Source organism: Pseudophryne corroboree, chromosome 7, assembly GCF_028390025.1.
Source record: "Pseudophryne corroboree isolate aPseCor3 chromosome 7, aPseCor3.hap2, whole genome shotgun sequence".
In the NCBI taxonomy this organism is placed as follows: Eukaryota; Metazoa; Chordata; class Amphibia; order Anura; family Myobatrachidae; genus Pseudophryne; species Pseudophryne corroboree.
In genome coordinates, this window is record NC_086450.1 from 488,901 (window position 1) to 512,517 (window position 23,617).

The window sequence follows — 23,617 nt, forward strand, 5'->3', positions numbered from 1 at the left end:
CCTTGTTAGTTTGGGGAGTGAAGAAGTAAAACCGTCACTAGGAATGGGACTTTCTGATCCACATGACTTGGATAATCTGCGTAGCTGCAGCTAGGATAGAGAGGCTCAGCCAGAGCAGGTCTCAGACAAAGTGGATAATAGTAATGGTAGGCTGGCTACAGACTTGTGCAAATATTAAGAATTTACTTACCGATAATTCTATTTCTCATAGTCCGTAGTGGATGCTGGGGACTCCGAAAGGACCATGGGGAATAGCGGCTCCGCAGGAGACTAGGCACAAAGTAAAAGCTTTAGGACTAGCTGGTGTGCACTGGCTCCTCCCCCTATGACCCTCCTCCAAGCCTCAGTTAGGATACTGTGCCCGGACGAGCGTACACAATAAGGAAGGATTTTGAATCCCGGGTAAGACTCATACCAGCCACACCAATCACACCGTACAACTTGTGATCTGAACCCAGTTAACAGCATGATAACAGAAGGAGCCTCTGAAAAGATGGCTCACAACAACAATAACCCGATTTTTGTAACAATAACTATGTACAAGTAATGCAGACAATCCGCACTTGGGATGGGCGCCCAGCATCCACTACGGGCTATGAGAAATAGAATTATCGGTAAGTAAATTCTTATTTTCTCTAACGTCCTAGTGGATGCTGGGGACTCCGAAAGGACCATGGGGATTATACCAAAGCTCCCAAACGGGCGGGAGAGTGCGGATGACTCTGCAGCACCGAATGAGAGAACTCCAGGTCCTCCTCAGCCAGGGTATCAAATTTGTAGAATTTAGCAAACGTGTTTGCCCCTGACCAAGTAGCTGCTCGGCAAAGTTGTAAAGCCGAGACCCCTCGGGCAGCCGCCCAAGATGAGCCCACTTTCCGTGTGGAATGGGCTTTTACAGATTTTGGCTGTGGCAGGCCTGCCACAGAATGTGCAAGCTGAATTGTACTACAAATCCAACGAGCAATCGTCTGCTTAGTAGCAGGAGCACCCAGCTTGCTGGGTGCATACAGGATAAACAGCGAATCAGATTTTCTGACTCCAGCCGTCCTGGAAACATATATTTTCAGGGCCCTGACTACGTCCAGCAACTTGGAATCCTCCAAGTACCTAGTAGCCGCAGGCACCACAATAGGCTGGTTTAAGTGAAATGCTGAAACCACCTTAGGATGAAATTGAGGACGAGTCCTCAATTCTGCCCTGTCCGTATGAAAAATTAGGTAAGGGCTTTTATAGGATAAAGCCGCCAATTCTGAGACACGCCTGGCTGAAGCCAGGGCTAACAGCATTACCACTTTCCATGTGAGATATTTTAAGTCCACAGTGGTGAGTGGTTCAAACCAATGTGATTTTAGGAATCCCAAAACTACATTGAGATCCCAAGGTGCCACTGGAGGCACAAAAGGAGGCTGTATATGCAGTACTCCCTTGACAAACGTCTGAACTTCAGGAACAGAAGCCAGTTCTTTTTGGAAGAATATTGACAGGGCCGAAATTTGAACCTTAATGGACCCTAATTTGAGGCCCATAGACAGTCCTGTTTGCAGGAAATGCAGGAAACGACCCAGTTGAAATTCCTCTGTAGGGCCTTCCTGGCCTCGCACCACGCAACATATTTACGCCAAATACGGTGATAATGTTGTATGGTTACATCCTTCCTGGCTTTGATCAGGGTAGGGATGACTTCATCCGGAATGCCTTTTTCCTTCAGGATCCGGCGTTCAACCGCCATGCCGTCAAACGCAGCCGCGGTAAGTCTTGGAACAGACATGGTCCCTGCTGGAGCAGGTCCTTTCTTAGAGGTAGAGGCCACGGGTCTTCCGTGAGCATCTCTTGAATTTCCGGGTACCAAGTCCTTCTTGGCCAATCCGGAGCCACGAGTATAGTCTTTACTCCTCTCCTTCTTATGATTCTCAGTACTTTTGGTATGAGAGGAAGAGGAGGGAACACATACACTGACTGGTACACCCACGGTGTTACCAGAGCGTCCACAGCTATTGCCTGAGGGTCCCTTGACTTGGCGTAATATCTGTCCAGTTTTTTGTTGAGGCGGGACGCCATCATGTCCACCTTTGGTTTTTCCCAACGGTTCACAATCATGTGGAAGACTTCTGGGTGAAGTCCCCACTCCCCCGGGTGAAGATCGTGTCTGCTGAGGAAGTCTGCTTCCCAGTTGTCCACTCCCGGAATGAACCCTGCTGACAGTGCTATCACATGATTCTCCGCCCAGCGAAGAATCCTTGCCACTTCCATCATTGCCCTCCTGCTTCTTGTGCCGCCCTGTCTGTTTACGTGGGCGACTGCCGTGATGTTGTCCGACTGGATCAACACCGGCTGACCCTGAAGCAGAGGTCTTGCCTGACTTAGGGCATTGTAAATGGCCCTTAGTTCCAGGATATTTATGTGAAGTGACGTTTCCATGCTTGACCACAAGCCCTGGAAATTTCTTCCCTGTGTGACTGCTCCCCAGCCTCTCAGGCTGGCATCCGTGGTCACCAGGACCCAATCCTGAATGCCGAATCTGCGGCCCTCTAGGAGATGAGCACTCTGTAACCACCACAGGAGAGACACCCTTGTCCTTGGAGACAGGGTTATCCGCTGATGCATTTGAAGATGCGATCCGGACCATTTGTCTAGCAGATCCCACTGAAAAGTTCTTGCGTGGAATCTGCCGAATGGAATCGCTTCGTAAGAAGCCACCATCTTTCCCAGGACCCTTGTGCATTGATGTACTGACACTTGGCCTGGTCTTAGGAGGTTCCTGACTAGGTCGGATAACTCCTTGGCTTTCTCCTCCGGGAGAAACACCTTTTTCTGTACTGTGTCCAGAATCATCCCTAGGAACAGCAGACGTGTCGTCGGAATCAGCTGCGATTTTGGAATATTTAGAATCCATCCGTGCTGTCGTAGTACTACTTGAGATAGTGCTACTCCGACCTCTAACTGTTCTCTGGACCTTGCCCTTATCAGGAGATCGTCCAAGTAAGGGATAATTAAGACGCCTTTTCTTCGAAGAAGAATCATCATTTCGGCCATTACCTTGGTAAAGACCCGGGGTGCCGTGGACAATCCAAACGGCAGCGTCTGAAACTGATAGTGACAGTTATGTACCACAAACCTGAGGTACCCTTGGTGAGAAGGGCAAATTGGGACATGGAGGTAAGCATCCTTGATGTCCAGAGACACCATATAGTCCCCTTCTTCCAGGTTCGCTATCACTGCTCTGAGTGACTCCATCTTGAACTTGAACCTTTTTATGTAAGTGTTCAAGGATTTCAGATTTAAAATGGGTCTCACCGAGCCGTACGGCTTCGGTACCACAAACAGCGTGGAATAATACCCCTTTCCCTGTTGTAGGAGGGGTACCTTGATTATCACCTGCTGGGAATACAGCTTGTGAATGGCTTCCAATACCGCCTCCCTGTCGGGGGGAGACGTTGGTAAAGCAGACTTCAGGAACCGGCGAGGGGGAGACGTCTCGAATTCCAATTTGTACCCCTGAGATACTACCTGCAGGATCCAGGGGTCCACTTGCGAGTGTGCCCACTGCGCGCTGAAATTCTTGAGACGGGCCCCCACCGTGCCTGAGTCCGCTTGTAAGGCCCCAGCGTCATGCTGAGGACTTGGCAGAAGCGGGGAGGGCTTCTGTTCGTGGGAAGAGGCTGTTTGCTGCAGTCTTTTTCCCCTTCCTCTGCCCCGGGGCAGATATGAGTGGCCTTTTGCCCGCTTGCCCTTATGGGGACGAAAGGACTGAGCCTGAAAAGACGGTATCTTTTTCTGCTGCGAGGTGACTTGGGGTAAAAAGGTGGATTTTCCAGCCGTTGCCGTGGCCACCAGGTCCGATAGACCGACCCCAAATAACTCCTCCCCTTTATACGGCAATACTTCCATATGCCGTTTGGAATCCGCATCCCCTGACCACTGTCGCGTCCATAATCCTCTTCTGGCAGAAATGGACATCGCACTTACTCTTGATGCCAGAGTGCAAATATCCCTCTGTGCATCTCGCATATATAGAAATGCATCCTTTAAATGCTCTATAGTCAATAATATATTGTCCCTGTCCAGGGTATCAATATTTTCAGTCAGGGAATCCGACCAAGCCACCCCAGCACTGCACATCCAGGCTGAGGCGATTGCTGGTCGCAGTATAATACCAGTATGTGTGTATATACTTTTAAGGATATTTTCCAGCTTCCTATCAGCTGGTTCCTTGAGGGCGGCCGTATCAGGGGACGGTAACGCCACTTGTTTTGATAAGCGTGTGAGCGCCTTATCTACGCTAGGGGGTGTTTCCCAACGCGCCCTAACCTCTGGCGGGAAAGGGTATAATGCCAATAATTTTTTAGAAATTAGCAGTTTTTTATCGGGGGAAACCCACGCTTCATCACACACCTCATTTAATTCATCTGATTCAGGAAAAACTATGGGTAGTTTTTTCACACCCCACATAATACCCTTTTTTGTGGTACTTGTAGTATCAGAAATGTTCAAAACCTCCTTCATTGCCGTGATCATGTAACGTGTGGCCCTACTGGAAAATACGTTTGTTTCCTCACCGTCGACACTGGAGTCAGTGTCCGTGTCAGTGTCTGTATCGACCTGAGGTAACGGGCGTTTTATAGCCCCTGACGGTGTTTGAGACGCCTGTACAGGTATTAACTGATTTGCCGGCTGTCTCATGTCGTCAACAGTCTTTTGTAAAGTGCCGACACTATCACGTAATTCTTTCCATAAGACCATCCAGTCAGGTGTCGACTCCCTAGGGGGTGACATCACTAACACAGGCAATTGCTCAGCCTCCACACCATTTTCCTCCTCATACATGTCGACACAGCGTACCGACACACAGCACACACACAGGGAATGCTCTGATAGAGGACAGGACCCCACTAGCCCTTTGGGGAGACAGAGGGAGAGTTTGCCAGCACACACCAGAGCGCTATATATATACAGGGATAACCTTATATAAGTGTTTTTCCCTAATATAGCTGCTGTATATATTAATATGCCAATTTAGTGCCCCCCCTCTCTTGTTTTACCCTGTTTCTGTAGTGCAGGACTGCAGGGGAGAGTCAGGGAGCCTTCCTCCAACGGAGCTGTGAGTAAAAAAATGGCGCTTGTGTGCTGAGGAGATAGGCTCCGCCCCTTTTTCGGCGGCCTTTCTCCCGCTTTTTTGTGGAAAACTGGCAGGGGTTAAATACATCCATATAGCCCAGGAGCTATATGTGATGTATTTTTAGCCATTTAAGGTATTTTCATTGCGTCTCAGGGCGCCCCCCCCCCAGCGCCCTGCACCCTCAGTGACCGGAGTGTGAAGTGTGCTGAGAGCAATGGCGCACAGCTGCGGTGCTGTGCGCTACCTTATTGAAGACAGGACGTCTTCTGCCGCCGATTTTCCGGACCTCTTCACTCTTCTGGCTCTGTAAGGGGGCCGGCGGCGCGGCTCCGGGACCCATCCATGGCTGGGCCTGTGATCGTCCCTCTGGAGCTAATGTCCAGTAGCCTAAGAAGCCCAATCCACTCTGCACTCAGGTGAGTCCGTTTCTTCTCCCCTTAGTCCCTCGATGCAGTGAGCCTGTTGCCAGCAGGTCTCACTGAAAATAAAAAAACCTATTTAAACTTTTACTCTAAGCAGCTCAGGAGAGCCACCTAGATTGCACCCTTCTCGTTCGGGCACAAAATCTCAACTGAGGCTTGGAGGAGGGTCATAGGGGGAGGAGCCAGTGCACACCAGCTAGTCCTAAAGCTTTTACTTTGTGCCCAGTCTCCTGCGGGGCCGCTATTCCCCATGGTCCTTTCGGAGTCCCCAGCATCCACTAGGACGTTAGAGAAAAATCTGCTAAAGCTAGAAGGAATCCAGAGACATCAGGGGGCACTGATCCTGGGGAAGGTGAGATACCAAGTATGCATGGAAATCTGTGCATGTGATGAGAGTGAGCAGGAGCTGGTAACCCCTCCCCCCCACCACCCGGCTCCACTGCGAACTGTCAGTGACTCACCATGTGAATGCATCTGCGCAAGGAGTGTGAGAACGGCCGCCCTGGCAAACCGTTACATGACTGAAGGATATTCACAATCTCGAGCAAAGCTTAGACAGAATGGTGGAGGAGTTGCAGGGTGGTGACACCAGTAAATGAGGATAACTAGGTAGCCAGCTGGGTCACGGTTAGAAGGAAGAAGAAGAGGAGGAGAGATGACATCTCCGATCTGCCAAACCCCAATAAATTTGCCCGTCTGGACAAAGATTCTGAGGATGGCAGTGAGGAAAAGACGGAGCTGGAGGAGACCGTTCCCTCTAGTAACCAGAGGAGCGGTCCCCCCAGTAGAGATGGGATAAAAGATATTGAAGTACCTAGTCAGATGTTGGTGGTAGGGGATTCTATTATCAGGAGGACAGACAGGGCAATCTGCTACCGAGACTGTGATCACCGTACAGTCTGTTGTCTCCCGGGTGCTCAGGTATGGCACATCGCGGACCGGGTAGATAGATTGTTGGGAGGGGCTGGTAAAGACCTGGTGGTCTTGGAACACACTGGCACCAACGACAAAGTTAGTGGTAGGTGAGATGTCCTTAAAAAAGATCTATAGGGACCAAGGCCAGAAATTAAAGGCAGGACATCTAGGGTAATATTCTCTGAAATATTACCTGTGCCACGCGCTAGTCCAGGGAGGCAGAGGAAGATCAGTGAGGTAAATGTGTGGCTCAGGGACTGGTGTAGGAAGGAGGGGTTTGTGTTCTTGGAACACTGGGTGGACTTCTCAGTCAGGCGCCATCTTTTTTGTCGTGATGGATTGCACCTGAATGAGGAGGGGGCAGCGGTGCTGGGGGGGAAGGATAGTTAGAAGGCTGGAGGAGATTTTAAACTAGGTGCCTGGGGAGAGGGTTTAGAAAGAATTAATGGGACAACTAGAGAGCAAAGGAAAAAGGGATGTATAAAGTATAATGAGGGGGAGGAATGGGAGAAAGAGTCAGCAGTGGTAATTTAAGGAAAACTCAAATTTCGAAGGAAACGTCTACAACAAAACTTGCAGTTCAGCGAATTACTACAGTATTATAGAGGGAGAAAAAGACAAAAACGCTATTTTTGGGAGCACTCTTCAAAAATGAATTATAACAAATATAAGTCAGAATTGATATGTACTGGTGAGTACCCTAAAACCTAACATTTATTCTATTTATATTGTTTAAAATAAAGGCATAATGTCCAAAGTTGTTTAATACTCTTGATTCAACCAATAATCAATAAGGTTTAGGATAACAAATGGTGAAAATATATTTAGTGATGCTGTACCTAAATTGAGCTCTAAATGAAATTCTCTGTGTTGAAGAATAGAAAATGAGTGAATTATTCATCCACTTATCAATAAAAGTCCACAGTACCACAGAGCTCATAGAGCCTCCGTCAGACCTACCTCCGAGAGACGTTATTCTCAGGATGCATTATTTCCATGTTAAAACAAAAAGATTATTTTGGTCTGTCGAGGAGTTCCAGCAATTTCTTATAAAGGTTCTGACCTCCTCATGTTTCAAGATCTAGCCCCTCTACTCTGAAAAAACTGAAAGAAATGTTGCTCTTCGTAATCGCAAATTTCTCTATAGATGGGGTTTTCCGTTCTCTTCAGTTTTCCTTCAATGGTCGTAATTATACCGTAAAGACTCCTGGTGGTGGTCTTGACACACTTAGAAGGCTGGGACTGTTTTCGACCTCTCCAGCACCGCCTCCTCCTGACTCTCCGAGAAGCTCTAAGTCGAAATCCCCTCCGCAAGCAGAATGGTCGACTTCATGAGCCGGCCATGACTGGTTCTTCAGGTTACTTACAGTGACTTTAGTTGTTTTTTTCTCTTTTCTTTCCCTATCCAGGTTACAGATGCTAAGAATACAGCTACCTTGCAGTTTTTCTAGAAAACTCTAAGTCCAGTGTGATTATATCTGCAATGTCTCTGCTGCCTGGGCACAGTATGGGACTCACTGTTTGTTTTACCGCTGCCTTTCTATCCTTACTGTTTTCTTCATTTTTTAGGCATGCTGCTGCTTGCGGGATTTCCCCATGTCCCTGCTCAGTAGTGCATTGTTATATACGTTTTCCTCTAATAACCATTTCTTGTAGCTTCCTTTCCTATCCGTTTATAATCCTTCATTTTACTATGATGCTGATACATGATGTTTCCTGCTGCATTTTCGAGCTTTGGTTATGCATCCTTGAATATGGGATATTGACCTGGGTACTTTGACAGTTCTTACATATTTAGTATACTTTGTTCATATTGTTTGGGTAGCCCCGCCCTGCCTCCTCCACTTTTTTGTTTCAAATATGTTCGGTTCCCCGAGTTGGGTACCGTTTTGGTCCATTTTGGGAAGGTTCGCCTTGTTTGTCGTGTCCTTGAGACTGCAACTGATTCTGGTTACTAAGATGGCCACCTTTCCTTTCATGTCCTACCCTTACACTCTCCAGTCCCTCTAGCCCTGTATCTGTGCAGCGTTGTGCGATTTATCTTTAGCCACATCTGTCTTTGGCACCCCCCATGACTTTGAATGTTCTAACGTTAAATGTGAATGGCCTAAGCTCTCTGCATAAGTGAACTATGGCCATTCAATTTTTTTTAAAAAGTCGGATTGAGTTTGTTGGAAAGTGGCCAAAACCTGTCGGATTTGGCTCCATTTCCGACACAGAAGCACACGGAACGGTGACTATTACGCCGATCCACGTGTTTTCCGACAAGTCGGGAGTTCCCGACTTATCGGAAAAAATCAGCCCCTACTGAATAGGTCGAAACCCCTTCTGACCTATTTCTGTCGGAAGCTGCCGTCTTTCCGACAAGATGACAGCTTCCTACAGTTATTAAATACACCCCTATGTATATATGTAATCAGTTGGTGCGGAACAAATAACTTCCATTGAGATCAGGGAAGTACTAAATTTAAGTGTATGATTGCAAATACAAGAAGCCTAACAAGTAAAATGGGGGAATTAGAAATGATTGCACTTAATGGCTAATATAATATCATAGGCATTACAGAGACGTGGTGGGATGATTCTCACGACTGGGCAGTAAACATGGGGGGGTACACCCTCTTCAGGAGAGATAGGACTAATAAAAAAGGAGGGGGCATTGGTCTTTATGTTTATTAAGCCATTCTTAAAACCGTATTTAAAGGAGGTCATTTACGAGGGGACTGGAGATAACGTAGAGTCATTATGGGTTGAGATTTCGAGTGGGGGTAATGATACAAAAAAGCTCTTAATAGGGACATACTATAAACCGCCAGATATTAGTGTGTCTGACGAATTACAACTCTTGCAGCAAATCGAAAAAGCTGCAGGCATGGGAGACGTCATTATTGTAGGGGACTTTCATTAACCGGACATAAACTGGAACACCGAAACAGCAAATACAGCTAGGGGCAACAGGTTCTTAAACATGCTAAAAGATCATTACTTGTCCCAGGTAATCAAAGAACCAACTAGACTTAGGACTATACTTAGCGTTCACGCTAGGCTGTTTTGGCATGGCTCCGCGCCCTGCTTCAACAGCCGCCCGCTTCCTGCCCTCCCAGCGTGTAAAGAAGCTGTGCGCGCATGCGTGCGGCATCCATTCACGCTGTGAGAGAGCTTGGGGGAAGCCCAGTTCCTACGTAGGTGCTGGGCACACCCCCAACAGTGACGCCACCAATGCTGTTTTATCGTCTGTGGGCTGAACCGCCCACTTTTATACATGAAATGACCACGCCCCCTGTTTTGCATGGTCACACCCCTTTTCTGGCACGCACGCACGCGATTCTGCCCCCCCACAGTCTGGCGCCCTGCCCAAATCCTAGAGTGGCACTAATATCGGACCTAGTACTAACTAGTAATGTGGAAATAATATCAAATATTAAAGTAGGGGAGACCATGGGAAATACCGATCATAATATGATCACATTTGATATCAGCTTCCAAAAACAACACTATAAGGGTCTAACTAAGACTTAACTTTAGAAAAGTTCATTTCAACTTGCTGAAACAAGTAATGAAGGAGATCAATTGGAAAATTGTATTTCTTGGTAAGAATACGGCTGAAATGTGGGATGTTTTTACAACTGCACTCAGTAAGTACACACATTTGTTCATTCCCAAGGTCAACAAAAACAGGAGTAGTAAATTCAAACTAATGTTGCTTAATAAAAAGGTCAAGGAACAAATGGATAAAAAGAGGCGTGCTTTCAAAGCATTTAAGTCTGACGGGAAGGCGGAATCATTCCAGTACTAAAAGGAATGTAACAAAAAAGACAAAAAAGAAATTAGAGCAGCTAAAATAGAAAATGAAAAACAAATTGCCAAGGAGAGTAAAACAAACCCTAAAATGTTATTTAAGTATATAAACGGTAAGAGGTTAAAAAAGGAGAATATTGGACCATTAACGGGCGAGTTGGATGTCTTGATTAATGATGATAGGGAAAAAGCAGATCTATTGAATACATTCTTTTCATCAGTATTCACGAGAGAGGACCACTTGACGGGAGTAGTGCACAATATAAGCTATGATAGCGACCCGTTGCTATGTACTTGGTTAAATAAGGAAGTAGTTCGGGAGAGACTAAGTAAAATTAAGATAAATAAATCTCCTGGGCCGGATAGACTTCACCCCAGGGTTCTTATGGAACTTAACTCAGAGCTATCAAGGACCCTATATTTGATTTTCAGTGAGACAATTACATCAGGAGTGATACTGAAGGACGGTATAGCAGAGGTAGTCCCAATATTTAAAAAGGGAATTAAAACTCATCCCGGTAACTATAGACCAGAAAGTTTGACATCTATAGTGGTGAAAATACTGGAATGTATAATAAGGGATAGTATACTAGAGTACTTGGATAGTTTTTCGAAGGACAGATCCTGTCAAACTAACTTAATAAGCATCTAAGAGAAAGTGAGCGATAATATTGATCAGGGTAAAGCAGTGGATGTGGTCATTTTGGACTTTGCTAAGGCCTGTGCCACAGTCCCACATAAGAGACTAATTTTCAAATTAAGAGAGCTTGGGGTAGTAAACACTATTTATACTTGGGTGACAAATTAGCTGTACAACAGGGAACAGCGAGTGGTGATTAATGGGATGTTCTCTGAATGGGCCTCGGTGCTTAGTGGAATACTGCAGGGTTCAGTACTCGAGCCATTGCCATTTAACATATTAATGACCTAGGAGTGAGCATGTAAAGCAGTGTCAATTTTCACAGACGATACTAAACTGTGTAGAGTAATTAATTCAGACAAGGATGTTGAGTCTCTACGGAATGACTTATCCAGACTGGAGGCCTGGCCAGACAAATGGAGAATGAGGTTCAATATAGAAAAAAGTAAACTAATGCACTTTGGGACTAAGAACAATTAAGCAGCATATAAACAAAATGGGGAAAATGTAGGGATAACAGTAGTTGAAAAAATAGGATTTTAATTACCTACCGGTAAGTCCTTTTCTCGTAGTCCGTAGAGGATGCTGGGATCCACATTAGTACCATGGGGTATAGACGGGTCCACTAGGAGCCATTGGCACTTTAAAAGTTTAATAGTGTGGTCTGGCTCCTCCCTCTATGCCCCTCCTACCAGACTCAGTCTAGAAACTGTGCCCAAGGAGACGGACAACTTTGAGAGAAGGGTATTACACAGATAGTGGTGAGATTCATACCAGCTCACACATACAAGGCAAACCAAGCTAACTAGCCTGAAAACTCAGCAACAGCTGAAAACATTACTGAACAAAGTAATAACACAGTACTTAACTAAGAACAAAGCAGTACTGCACCAAGTAACCACTGCAGGATGATAAAGCACTGGGCGGGCGCCCAGCATCCTCTACGGACTACAAGAAAAGGATTTAAAAGGTAATTAAAATCCTATTTTCTCTTACGTCCTAGAGGATGCTGGGGTCCACATTAGTACCATGGGAATGTACCAAAGCTCCCAGAACAGGAGGGAGAGTGCGGAGGTTCCTGCAGAACTGATTGACCAAACTTAAAGTCCTCATAGGCCAAAGTATCGAACTTGTAGAACCTAGCAAACGTGTTCGACCCTGACCAAGTAGCCACTCGGCAAAGCTGCAAAGTCGAGACACCCCGGGCAGCCGCCCAGGAAGAACCCACCTTACGATTAGAGTGGGCCTTAACAGATTTTGGACACGGCAAGCCTGCCGTAGAATATGCATGCTGAATAGTGATCCAGCGCGAAATCGTTTGCTTAGAAGCAGGACACCCAATTTTCTTGGGATCATACAGGACAAACAGAGTCCGATTTACTGTGACGAGTTGTCCTCTACAAATAGATCTGCAAAGCCCTCACAACATCCAAGGACTTTGATGTAATTGAGGAGTCAGTAGCTACTGGCACCACAATAGGTTGGTTGATATGAAAAGCTGACACAACCTTTGGAAGGAACTGCTGATGCGTCCTGAGCTCAGCTCTATCTTCATGGAAGATTAAGTAGGGGCTTTTACAGGACAAAGCCCCCAATTCCGACACACGTCAAGCAGAAGCTAAGGCCAACAAAGTGATAGCATTCCAGGTGAGAAACTTGACATCAGCCTCCTGTAAAGGCTCAAACCAATCCGATTGCAGGAAATGCAACACCACGTTAAGATCCCACAAAGGGAGGCTGGATGTGCAAAACCCCTTTCAAAAAAGTCTGAACCTCAGGGAGGGCAGTCAATTGTTTCTGGAAGAAAATGGATAAAGCCGAAATCTGGACCTCTATGGATCCCAAACGCAGACCCATATCCACACCTGCTTACAGGAAGAGGAGAAACCGTCCAAGTTGAAACTCCACCATAGGAAACTTCTTGGATTCACACCAAGAGACATTTTTCCAAATGCGATGATAATGTTTAGACGTTACTCCCTTCCTAGCCTGTATCAGGGTAGGAATAACCTTGCTCGGAATACTCTTCCGAGCTAAGATCTGGCGTTCAACCTCCTTGCTGTCAAACGTAGCTGCGGTAAGTCTTGATAAGCGAACGGCCCCTGTTGCAGAAGGTACTCTCGAAGAGGAAGAGGCCTCAGATCTTCCAGCAATAACTCCAGAAGACGTACCAAGCCCTCCTTGGCCAGTCCGGAGCAATGAGGATCGCCTGAACTCTTGTTCTTTTTATTAGTTTGAGAATCCTTGGGATGAGTGGAAGTGGAGGGAACACATACACAGACTTGAACACCCAAGGAGTTACCAGGGCGTCCACCGCCACTGCTTGTGGGTCTCTCGACCTGGAACAGTACCTCCGAAGCTTCTTGTTGAGACGGGAGGCCATCATGTCTATTTGAGGTACACCCCAAAGACTCGTCACCTCCGCGAACACCTCCGGATGAAGTCCCCACTCTCCTGGATGGTGCCTGCTGAGGAAGTCTGCTCCCCAGTTGTTCACTCCCGGAATGAAGATTGCTGACAGTGCCACTGCGTGCCTTTCTGCCCAGAGGAGGATTCTTGTCACCTCCGACATCGCAGCTCTGCTCTTCGTTCCGCCCTTTATGTAGGCCACCGTCGTTGCATTGTCCGACTGCACTTGAATGGCCTGATCTTACAGAAGGTGCGCTGCTTGTAGAAGACTGTTGTACACGGCTCTTAGTTCCAGGATGTTTATTAGAATAAGGGATTTCTGACTTGACCACCTTCCTTGGAAGGTTTCCCCTTTGGTGACTGCGCCCCAAACTCTGAGACTTGCATCCGTGGTTAGAAGGATCCAGTTCTGAACCCCGAACCTGCCGTCCTCCAGAAGGTGAGGCATTTGCAGCCACCAGAGGAGTGAAATCCTTGCTTTCGGCGACAGACGTATCCTCTGGTGCATCTGCAGGTGAGATCCCGACCACTTGTCTAGGAGATCCAGTTGGAATGACCGAGCATGAAATCTTCCGTACTGTAGAGCCTCGTAGGAGGCAACCATCTTCCACAGAAGGCGAATGCACTGATGAACCGATACCCGGGCAGGCTTCAAGGCATCCCGGACCATCGATTGTATCACCAACGCTTTCTCCACCGGCAGAAACACCCTCTGCATGTCTGTGTCGAGGATCATCCCCAGGAAAGACAATCTCTTTGTCGGCTCCAAATGTGACTTTGGAAGGTTCAGGATCCAACCATGTTTCCTGAGCAGATGAGTCGTGAGAGCAATGGACTGTAATGTCGTCTCCCAGGACGATGCCTTTATCAGCAGATCGTCCAGATATGGAATTATGTTCACTCCCTGTCTGCGAGGAGAACCATCATCTCTGCCATCACCTTGGTGAACACTCTTGGTGCCGTGGAGAGACCGAATGGCAGTGCCTGGAACTGATAGTGACTGTCTAACAGTGCAAATCGGAGATAAGCCTGGTGAGGCGGCCAAATCGGAATGTGGAAGTACGCATACTTGATATCCAGGGATACCAGAAACTCTCCCTCCTCCAGACCTGAGATCACCGCTCTCAGAGACTCCATTTTGAATTTGAACTCCCTCAGATAAGGGTTTAACGATTTCAAGTTCAAAATCGGTCTGACTGAACTCTCCGGTTTCGGTGCCACGAAAATGTTTGAATAGTAACCCATGTGATGCAGATGAGGTGGAACTTGAACAATGACCTCTGACTTTTCCAATTTTTGGATGGCTTCCTGTAGGATAGCCCTTTCCGTCAGTAAAGTTGGCAAGCCTGATTTGAAGAATCGGTAGGGCGGGAGTTCTTGAAACTTCAGCCTGTACCCCTGGGACACAATATCCTGTATCCAGGGATCCAGGCCGGACGCCACCCACACATGGCTGAAACGTCTGAGTGTCGCACCCACCAGCCCGGACGCCACCCAGAGTGGCTGAAACGTCTGAGTCTCACACCCACCAGCCCGTTCTCCAGGCTGTGCGATCCACCGTCATGCTGAGGATTTTGAGGAACCAGAAGCAGGCTTCTGGTCCTAGGAACCTGTAGGTGCAGGCTTTTTTGGATTTTGCCCGACCACCTCTAAAGAAGGTAGTAGGGGGCTTGGACTTCTTTGTCTTTGCGGTCCGAAAGGACTTCGATGATGATGAAGAAAAGGGTTTCTTCGTAGAAGGAGCAGCTGAGGGAAGAAAGGTCGACTTACCCGCGGTTGGCGTGGAAATCCACGCATCCAACGCTTCCCCAAATAGAGCCTGACCTGTGTAGGGTAGGTTCTCCACACTTCTCCTGGATTCCGCGTCTGCAGACCATTGGCATAGCCAGAGTCCCCTGCGTGCTGAGACAGTCATGGAAGATATCCTTGCATTCAGAGTACCCAGTTGCTTCATGGACTCCACCATGAAACCCACCGAATCCTGTATGTTATGTAAAAACAGTTCAATGTCACTTCTATCCATCGTATCTAAGTCCTCTAGTAATGTGCCTGACCACTTTACTATGGCTTTAGAAATCCATGCACAGGCAATAGTGGGCCTTAACGCCACTCCTGAAGCAGTGTATATGGATATGAGCGTAGTGTCAGTCTTACGATCAGCCGGTTCTTTTAACGCTGTAGATCCAGGGACAGGTAAAACCACCAAAATTTTATACCAAATAATCCTGCATAGGAGACCACAAATAGGTTGAACTCAATGGACAATTGTCTTTTTTCAACCTTAGATACTATGTTACTATAAGTTGGTCTGAGGAAAGACCTTGTTGCAGGCCTAACCTGAGCCTTAGCCCAGGCTCCTAAAGCCTTGTTAACCCAAACTCCAACTAAAGCAGATCTAAGCAACACCTCTGCTGCTGTATAATTGGACTTTAGTATGGACTCTAGTTATGCTCAGACGGATCTTTAAGCGTCTTGAAGCAGGACCTGGAATTGATAATTTAAAAAAAAACAATTTAAGTTTCTAAACTGAAGAATCCACGGGTGGCGAAGTTCCCAATTAATTGTCATAGACTGTTAGCAAATAAATTCTCATATTTTGACAGGCTCCTCTGTCTAAGTGAAATCTAGCACCAGGCGTACTACCCTGATGAGATCATTAATACCCAGTAACCTGACTATCTGACTCCTGGCCCAATTCACCTTCCTCCTCTTTTTGAGATACCAGGTCTGGCATTAGATCATCAGATTGAAAAATCAAGGAAATTGGTAAATTGTGAGACAAATGATGACTACTGCTAGAATTAGAACAATACATAGACTTTTATAAGCCTTGCAAAGTTCTTGAAATTTCCTAAGCCCACTCTGGCTGCTCCGATGGCATTGAACACAGATCAGACCTTGCTGACTCACGGTCCTTCTGTGCCGGCGGACAACTCCGTTGCCATATTAGCCATCACACCTTTGCTTTTCCAGTTATCATGCACAAAGACAGACAGTAATACACACAGTAATACAGTGAAACAAAAATCTGCACGACTCAGTATACAATAACTGAAGAGTGTTAGACTGAATGCACCGTACCCTAGTACACACTATCTTCTATGAAGTATGTGGTTTACTGAAGAAAAACTACTAACACCCCTGCACCCTCCAGTGGCAGTGTGTTTTAGGACCGACACCAAAATTCCTGCAGGAAGAAGCAGGACGTTAGTATAAAATGGTGTTCACACCATGTGCTGTGTTTTTTTTTATTAACATATATACTTTATACTACATATGTAACACAGAAACACAGTTCAAAGTATAGGCGTAATAACCTGTTGTTGTCCCCTTATAATCAATGCTGCCCTCACACCTTTTCTGGCTAGGGACAGCCATTACCTCCTCCCCCTCCCCCCTTCTTGTAATCATTGCATGTGAGCTGCGGCTGTTCATCTAAGAGCAGGAAGCGTCGGCTAGCTGAATGTCTCCCTCTCCCATTAGCCCGGCAGCTATATGTGAGCTGACCGTGGCGGGAACTTGGGGAGCGGTAAGCGGTGGCAGCGTGATCTGAATGCGACTATGTGCAGCGGTGCGCGCGTGAAACAGTGACGGGTGCCAAGTGGGGAATGGCAGCGGGCGCCAATGGCGGCAGAGTGTGCTGACCGTGGCGCTGCATGGAGCATGTATTTACATTTCCCCAGTACAAAACCGGCCCCACGGAGCGGTGGCAGCATAAGCTTCCCGGTCGCTCCTAACCTTCTCTCAAGGTCTGGAGGTCTCTGTCGGGGCTTCTCTGTAAGCTACAACCGTGACTTCTCAGCTGCTTCTTTGATAGATTTCAGAAGTGCTGTGACGGGGCTTCTCTTCAAGCATTGTCCACCTCCTGCAGCCTTAGGCTGAAAACAGCTAATGCTGATTTAGGTCTATGGCGGGGCTCCTCTGTCTGAGCGCTGACAAGCCGTTGCTGCATTCAGCAGCACACACAATCCCAGACCCAAGCTTCTTAGTAAACTGGGAGGGGACTGTGAATGTAAAAAGAAAAAAATCTTTTGAAAAAGTAAAAGTAAAGTCTGGAGATTCCACCCAACGTGCCTTTCCCTGGTGAGGCACAAAAAACACTAGGGCATCTTGAGAGAATGGAGGGGAAGGAGGGTTACTAATTTAAATATTTAAATGTGCCTATCCCTGCTAACGCCCCGTCCATATCCCAAGAGTACTCTAGTGACCCCTAGTGAATGAAAAAGGAAGATCACAGTACGCAATGTCAAAATGCAGCAACAAAAGCAAATAAGGTGTTAGCATGCAAAAAAAGAGGCGGAATGGAGACACGGGATGAGAGTGTAATTCTGCCGCTGTATAAATCATTGGTGTGGCCACACCTTTAATATTGTGTACAGTCCCCTAAATCCGTCCAAGACCCCACATTTGGGGACACTTAGGGGTAAATTTACTAAAGCTTCTAAAAATGACAAGTGGTGATCAGAATCTATCATTTCTCAACTGCATGCTACAAAATGATAGACAGCATCTGATTGGTTGCTATGGGTAACATCACCACTTTTCAGTTTTAGAAACTTTAGTAAATTTATCCCCTAGTCTTGGAGTACATGATGGCTCCATCAGATCAGGTGAAGCCCAGAACCCTTCTTCTGCTTCCCCAGGACTCAAATCTACCCAATCTCTGCAATGGACTGAAGGATAATGAGGAACCTCTCTGGGGACACAGGTGTTCTTTGTTCTTGTGGTGCAACGGCTGGTGCTGGTCCAGCACTCTTAAGGTCCTACCAGGCTCATAGGCAGCGTTACCTTACAGCTGGCAGTGACCACTTCATAGCGCAGAGTATCTAGCGCAAGGTACGCAGCCAGAGCACATGATCCATCAGGTGCCACTTGTAACCCGATGGACCTACTGCACCATTCTGACAGGGCTGACCCAGCAATCATAGGGCACAGCAGGAGGAGGTGACCGTGGCAGCACCTCCACATCTCTCTCTAGTCATGCCTGGCAGAATTACAGTAACATCTGAAAGCTTGTAATAAAGGAAAGAAATAAAAAGCATTCAGCAATGACAGACACCGCATAAACTGAGTTTCCCGGGCAGCCAATGGGGATAGAGGGGAGGAGCTCCTACCTCGCACTGTACAGCCCAGTTTTCCTGTCTTCTTCATGGATCAATAAAAATTTTTTCTATATTTATGACCCTTGTTCAAACATTTCAATATATACAGAACATTCTAAGTGCAAGAAACACAGACTTCCACGGCAAATATCAGGGAACTTACAGATCTTTACCTTAGCTGCTTCCTGACAGCATACACCTCCTCCATTCCTCCAGACACCAGTTCCCGGATCTTATCAGCTACACAAGGGTGAAGGCGGGAGAGCTGCCCAGAGCCCTCATCACACAGCATCTCCTCTTCCTCCTCAGTGACCGGCTGGAATGGGGCAGGTGAGGGAGAGAAACAACTTCCATCCAGACTGTGATACTGGTGAGCTTCCTGGTCAGGTAACTGGACATACCACCTGCAGAGAGTGAGGAGAGGTCACCGGCGGCCTCACTGCACAGCACCGGCTTCAGCACCCTGCAAGTATCAGACGGCGATTTCACCTACAGCCAGCTGCGATGCTGACAGGTCAAAGAGGTAGTCAGGATAACTGTGTAAGTCTGCCTGCCAGGCGGAGGTAAGGAGCTCTGCAAAGTTCTCATTCCCAATATAAATGTCATTACAGACTGGGGAATGAGAAGTCACTGTACAACCCATCCAATGAGGCCCAGATCAATTTCATTGACTCTCCCATAGTACGTTACATGAAACAAAATGCAAATATGTCAGCTCCTTCTAACAGGACACGTGATGGAATGACAAGGTGCCAGTGTGTAATGTGAGTACACTGTATGTGAATGTGCTCTGTAGTACAGACCTGTTATGTGCTGCAGTCAGTGCTGGGTGTTAGTATTGCTGATGACTGTGTATTAGTACAGGGCGGCATGTGATGGAATGACAAGGTTCCAGTGTGTAATGTGAGTACACTGTATGTGAATGTGCTCTGTAGTACAGACCTGTTATGTGCTGCAGTCAGTGCTGGGTGATACAGTTAGTATTGCTGATGACTGTGTATTAGTACAGGGCAGCGTGTGATAGAATGACAAGGTGCCAGTGTGTAATGTGAGTACACTGTATGTGAATGTGCTCTGTAGTACAGACCTGTTATGTGCTGCAGTCAGTGCTGGGTGATACAGTTAGTATTGCTGATGACTGTGTATTAGTACAGGGCAGCGTGTGATGGAATGACAAGGTGCCAGTGTGTAATGTGAGTACACTGTATGTGATTGTGCTCTGTAGTACAGACCTGTTATGTGCTGCAGTCAGTACTGGGTGTTAGTATTGCTGATGACTGTGTATTAGTACAGGGCAGCATGTGATGGAATGACAAGGTGCCAGTGTGTAATGTGAGTACACTCTATGTGATTGTGCTCTGTAGTACAGACCTGTTATGTGCTGGAGTCAGTGCTGGGTGTTAGTATTGCTGATGACTGTGTATTAGTACAGGGCAGCATGTGATGGAATGACAAGGTGCCAGTGTGTAATGTGAGTACACTGTATGTGAATGTGCTCTGTAGTACAGACCTGTTATGTGCTGCAGTCAGTGCTGGGTGATACAGTTAGTATTGCTGATGACTGTGTATTAGTACAGGGCAGCGTGTGATGGAATGACAAGGTGCCAGTGTGTAATGTGAGTACACTGTATGTGATTGTGCTCTGTAGTACAGACCTGTTATGTGCTGCAGTCAGTACTGGGTGTTAGTATTGCTGATGACTGTGTATTAGTACAGGGCAGCATGTGATGGAATGACAAGGTGCCAGTGTGTAATGTGAGTACACTCTATGTGATTGTGCTCTGTAGTACAGACCTGTTATGTGCTGCAGTCAGTGCTGGGTGATATAGTTAGTATACTGATGACTGTGTATTAGTACAGGGCGGCATGTGATGGAATGACAAGGTGCCAGTGTGTAATGTGAGTACACTGTATGTGATTGTGCTCTGTAGTACAGACCTGTTATGTGCTGCAGTCAGTGCTGGGTGATATAGTTAGTATTGCTGATGACTGTGTATTAGTACAGGGCAGCGTGTGATGGAATGACAAGGAGCCAGTGTGTAATGTGAGTACACTGTATATGATTGTGCTCTGTAGTACAGACCTGTTATGTGCTGCAGTCAGTGCTGGGTGATACAGTTAGTATTGCTGATGACTGTGTATTAGTACAGGGCAGCGTGTGATTGAACGACAAGGTGCCAGTGTGTAATATGAGTACACTGTATGTGATTGTGCTCTGTAGTACAGACCTGTTATGTGCTGCAGTCAGTGCTGGGTGATACAGTTAGTATTGCTGATGACTGTGTATTAGTACAGGGCAGCGTGTGATGGAATGACAAGGTGCCAGTGTGTAATGTGAGTACACTGTATGTGATTGTGCTCTGTAGTACAGACCTGTTATGTGCTGCAGTCAGTGCTGGGTGTTAGTATTGCTGATGACTGTGTATTAGTACAGGGCGGCATGTGATGGAATGACAAGGTTCCAGTGTGTAATGTGAGTACACTGTATGTGATTGTGCTCTGTAGTACAGACCTGTTATGTGCTGCAGTTAGTGCTCTGTGATACAGTTAGTATTGCTGATGACTGTGTATTAGTACAGGGCAGCGTGTGATGGAATGACAAGGTGCCAGTGTGTAATGTGAGTACAGTGTATGTGATTGTGCTCTGTAGTACAGACCTGTTATGTGCTGCAGTCAGTGCTGGGTGTTAGTATTGCTGATGACTGTGTATTAGTACAGGGCAGCGTGTGATGGAATGACAAGGTGCCAGTGTGTAATGTGAGTACACTGTATGTGATTGTGCTCTGTAGTACAGACCTGTTATGTGCTGCAGTCAGTGCTGGGTGATACAGTTAGTATTGCTGATGACTGTGTATTAGTACAGGGCGGCATGTGATGGAATTACAAGGTTCCAGTGTGTAATGTGAGTACACTGTATGTGATTGTGCTCTGTAGTACAGACCTATTATGTGCTGCAGTCAGTGCTGGGTGATACAGTTAGTATACTGATGACTGTGTATTAGTACAGGGCGGCATGTGATGGAATGACAAGGTGCCAGTGTGTAATGTGAGTACACTGTATGTGATTGTGCTCTGTAGTACAGACCTGTTATGTGCTGCAGTTAGTGCTGGGTGTTAGTATTGCTGATGACTGTGTATTAGTACAGGGCAGCATGTGATGGAATGACAAGGTGCCAGTGTGTAATGTGAGTACACTGTATGTGATTGTGCTCTGTAGTACAGTCCTGTTATGTGCTACAGTCAGTGCTGGGTGATACAGTTAGTATACTGATGACTGAGTATTAGTACAGGGCAGCGTGTGATGGAATGACAAGGTGCCAGTGTGTAATGTGAGTACAGTGTATGTGATTGTGCTCTGTAGTACAGACCTGTTATGTGCTGCAGTCAGTGCTGGGTGTTACAGTTAGTATTACTGATGACTGTGTATTAGTAAAGGGCGGCATGTGATGGAATGACAAGGTGCCAGTGTGTAATGTGAGTACACTGTATGTGATTGTGCTCTGTAGTACAGACCTGTTATGTGCTGCAGTCAGTGCTGGGTGATACAGTTAGTATACTGATGAATGTGTATTAGTACAGGGCAGCATGTGATGGAATGACAAGGTGCCAGTGTGTAATGTGAGTACACTGTATGTGAATGTGCTCTGTAGTACAGACCTGTTATGTGCTGCAGTCAGTGCTGGGTGATACAGTTAGTATACTGATGAATGTGTATTAGTACAGGGCAGCATGTGATGGAATGACAAGGTGCCAGTGTGTAATGTGAGTACACTGTATGTGAATGTGCTCTGTAGTACAGACCTGTTATGTGCTGCAGTCAGTGCTGGGTGATACAGTTAGTATTGCTGATGACTGTGTATTAGTACAGGGCAGCGTGTGATGGAATGACAAGGTGCCAGTGTGTAATGTGAGTACACTGTATGCGATTGTGCTCTGTAGTACAGACCTGTTATGTGCTGCAGTCAGTACTGGGTGTTAGTATTGCTGATGACTGTGTATTAGTACAGGGCAGCATGTGATGGAATGACAAGGTGCCAGTGTGTAATGTGAGTACACTCTATGTGATTGTGCTCTGTAGTACAGACCTGTTATGTGCTGCAGTCAGTGCTGGGTGATATAGTTAGTATACTGATGACTGTGTATTAGTACAGGGCGGCATGTGATGGAATGACAAGGTGCCAGTGTGTAATGTGAGTACACTGTATGTGATTGTGCTCTGTAGTACAGACCTGTTATGTGCTGCAGTCAGTGCTGGGTGATATAGTTAGTATTGCTGATGACTGTGTATTAGTACAGGGCAGCGTGTGATGGAATGACAAGGAGCCAGTGTGTAATGTGAGTACACTGTATATGATTGTGCTCTGTAGTACAGACCTGTTATGTGCTGCAGTCAGTGCTGGGTGATACAGTTAGTATTGCTGATGACTGTGTATTAGTACAGGGCAGCGTGTGATTGAACGACAAGGTGCCAGTGTGTAATATGAGTACACTGTATGTGATTGTGCTCTGTAGTACAGACCTGTTATGTGCTGCAGTCAGTGCTGGGTGATACAGTTAGTATTGCTGATGACTGTGTATTAGTACAGGGCAGCGTGTGATGGAATGACAAGGTGCCAGTGTGTAATGTGAGTACACTGTATGTGATTGTGCTCTGTAGTACAGACCTGTTATGTGCTGCAGTCAGTGCTGGGTGTTAGTATTGCTGATGACTGTGTATTAGTACAGGGCGGCATGTGATGGAATGACAAGGTTCCAGTGTGTAATGTGAGTACACTGTATGTGATTGTGCTCTGTAGTACAGACCTGTTATGTGCTGCAGTTAGTGCTCTGTGATACAGTTAGTATTGCTGATGACTGTGTATTAGTACAGGGCAGCGTGTGATGGAATGACAAGGTGCCAGTGTGTAATGTGAGTACAGTGTATGTGATTGTGCTCTGTAGTACAGACCTGTTATGTGCTGCAGTCAGTGCTGGGTGTTAGTATTGCTGATGACTGTGTATTAGTACAGGGCAGCGTGTGATGGAATGACAAGGTGCCAGTGTGTAATGTGAGTACACTGTATGTGATTGTGCTCTGTAGTACAGACCTGTTATGTGCTGCAGTCAGTGCTGGGTGATACAGTTAGTATTGCTGATGACTGTGTATTAGTACAGGGCGGCATGTGATGGAATTACAAGGTTCCAGTGTGTAATGTGAGTACACTGTATGTGATTG

At 46.6% G+C, this 23,617-nt stretch overlaps 1 protein-coding gene across 1 annotated transcript in view; it reads right to left on the reverse strand.

Annotated features, from left to right (window-relative positions):
• The window catches only part of CARF (calcium responsive transcription factor), a 236,989-nt gene that overhangs the window by 11,243 nt on the left and 202,129 nt on the right, over positions 1-23,617 (reverse strand). Inside the window, exon 9 of the mRNA XM_063932231.1 lies at positions 18,576-18,806. Coding sequence (XP_063788301.1) covers positions 18,576-18,806 — 231 coding nt within the window. The remainder of the gene's footprint in view (positions 1-18,575; positions 18,807-23,617) is intronic.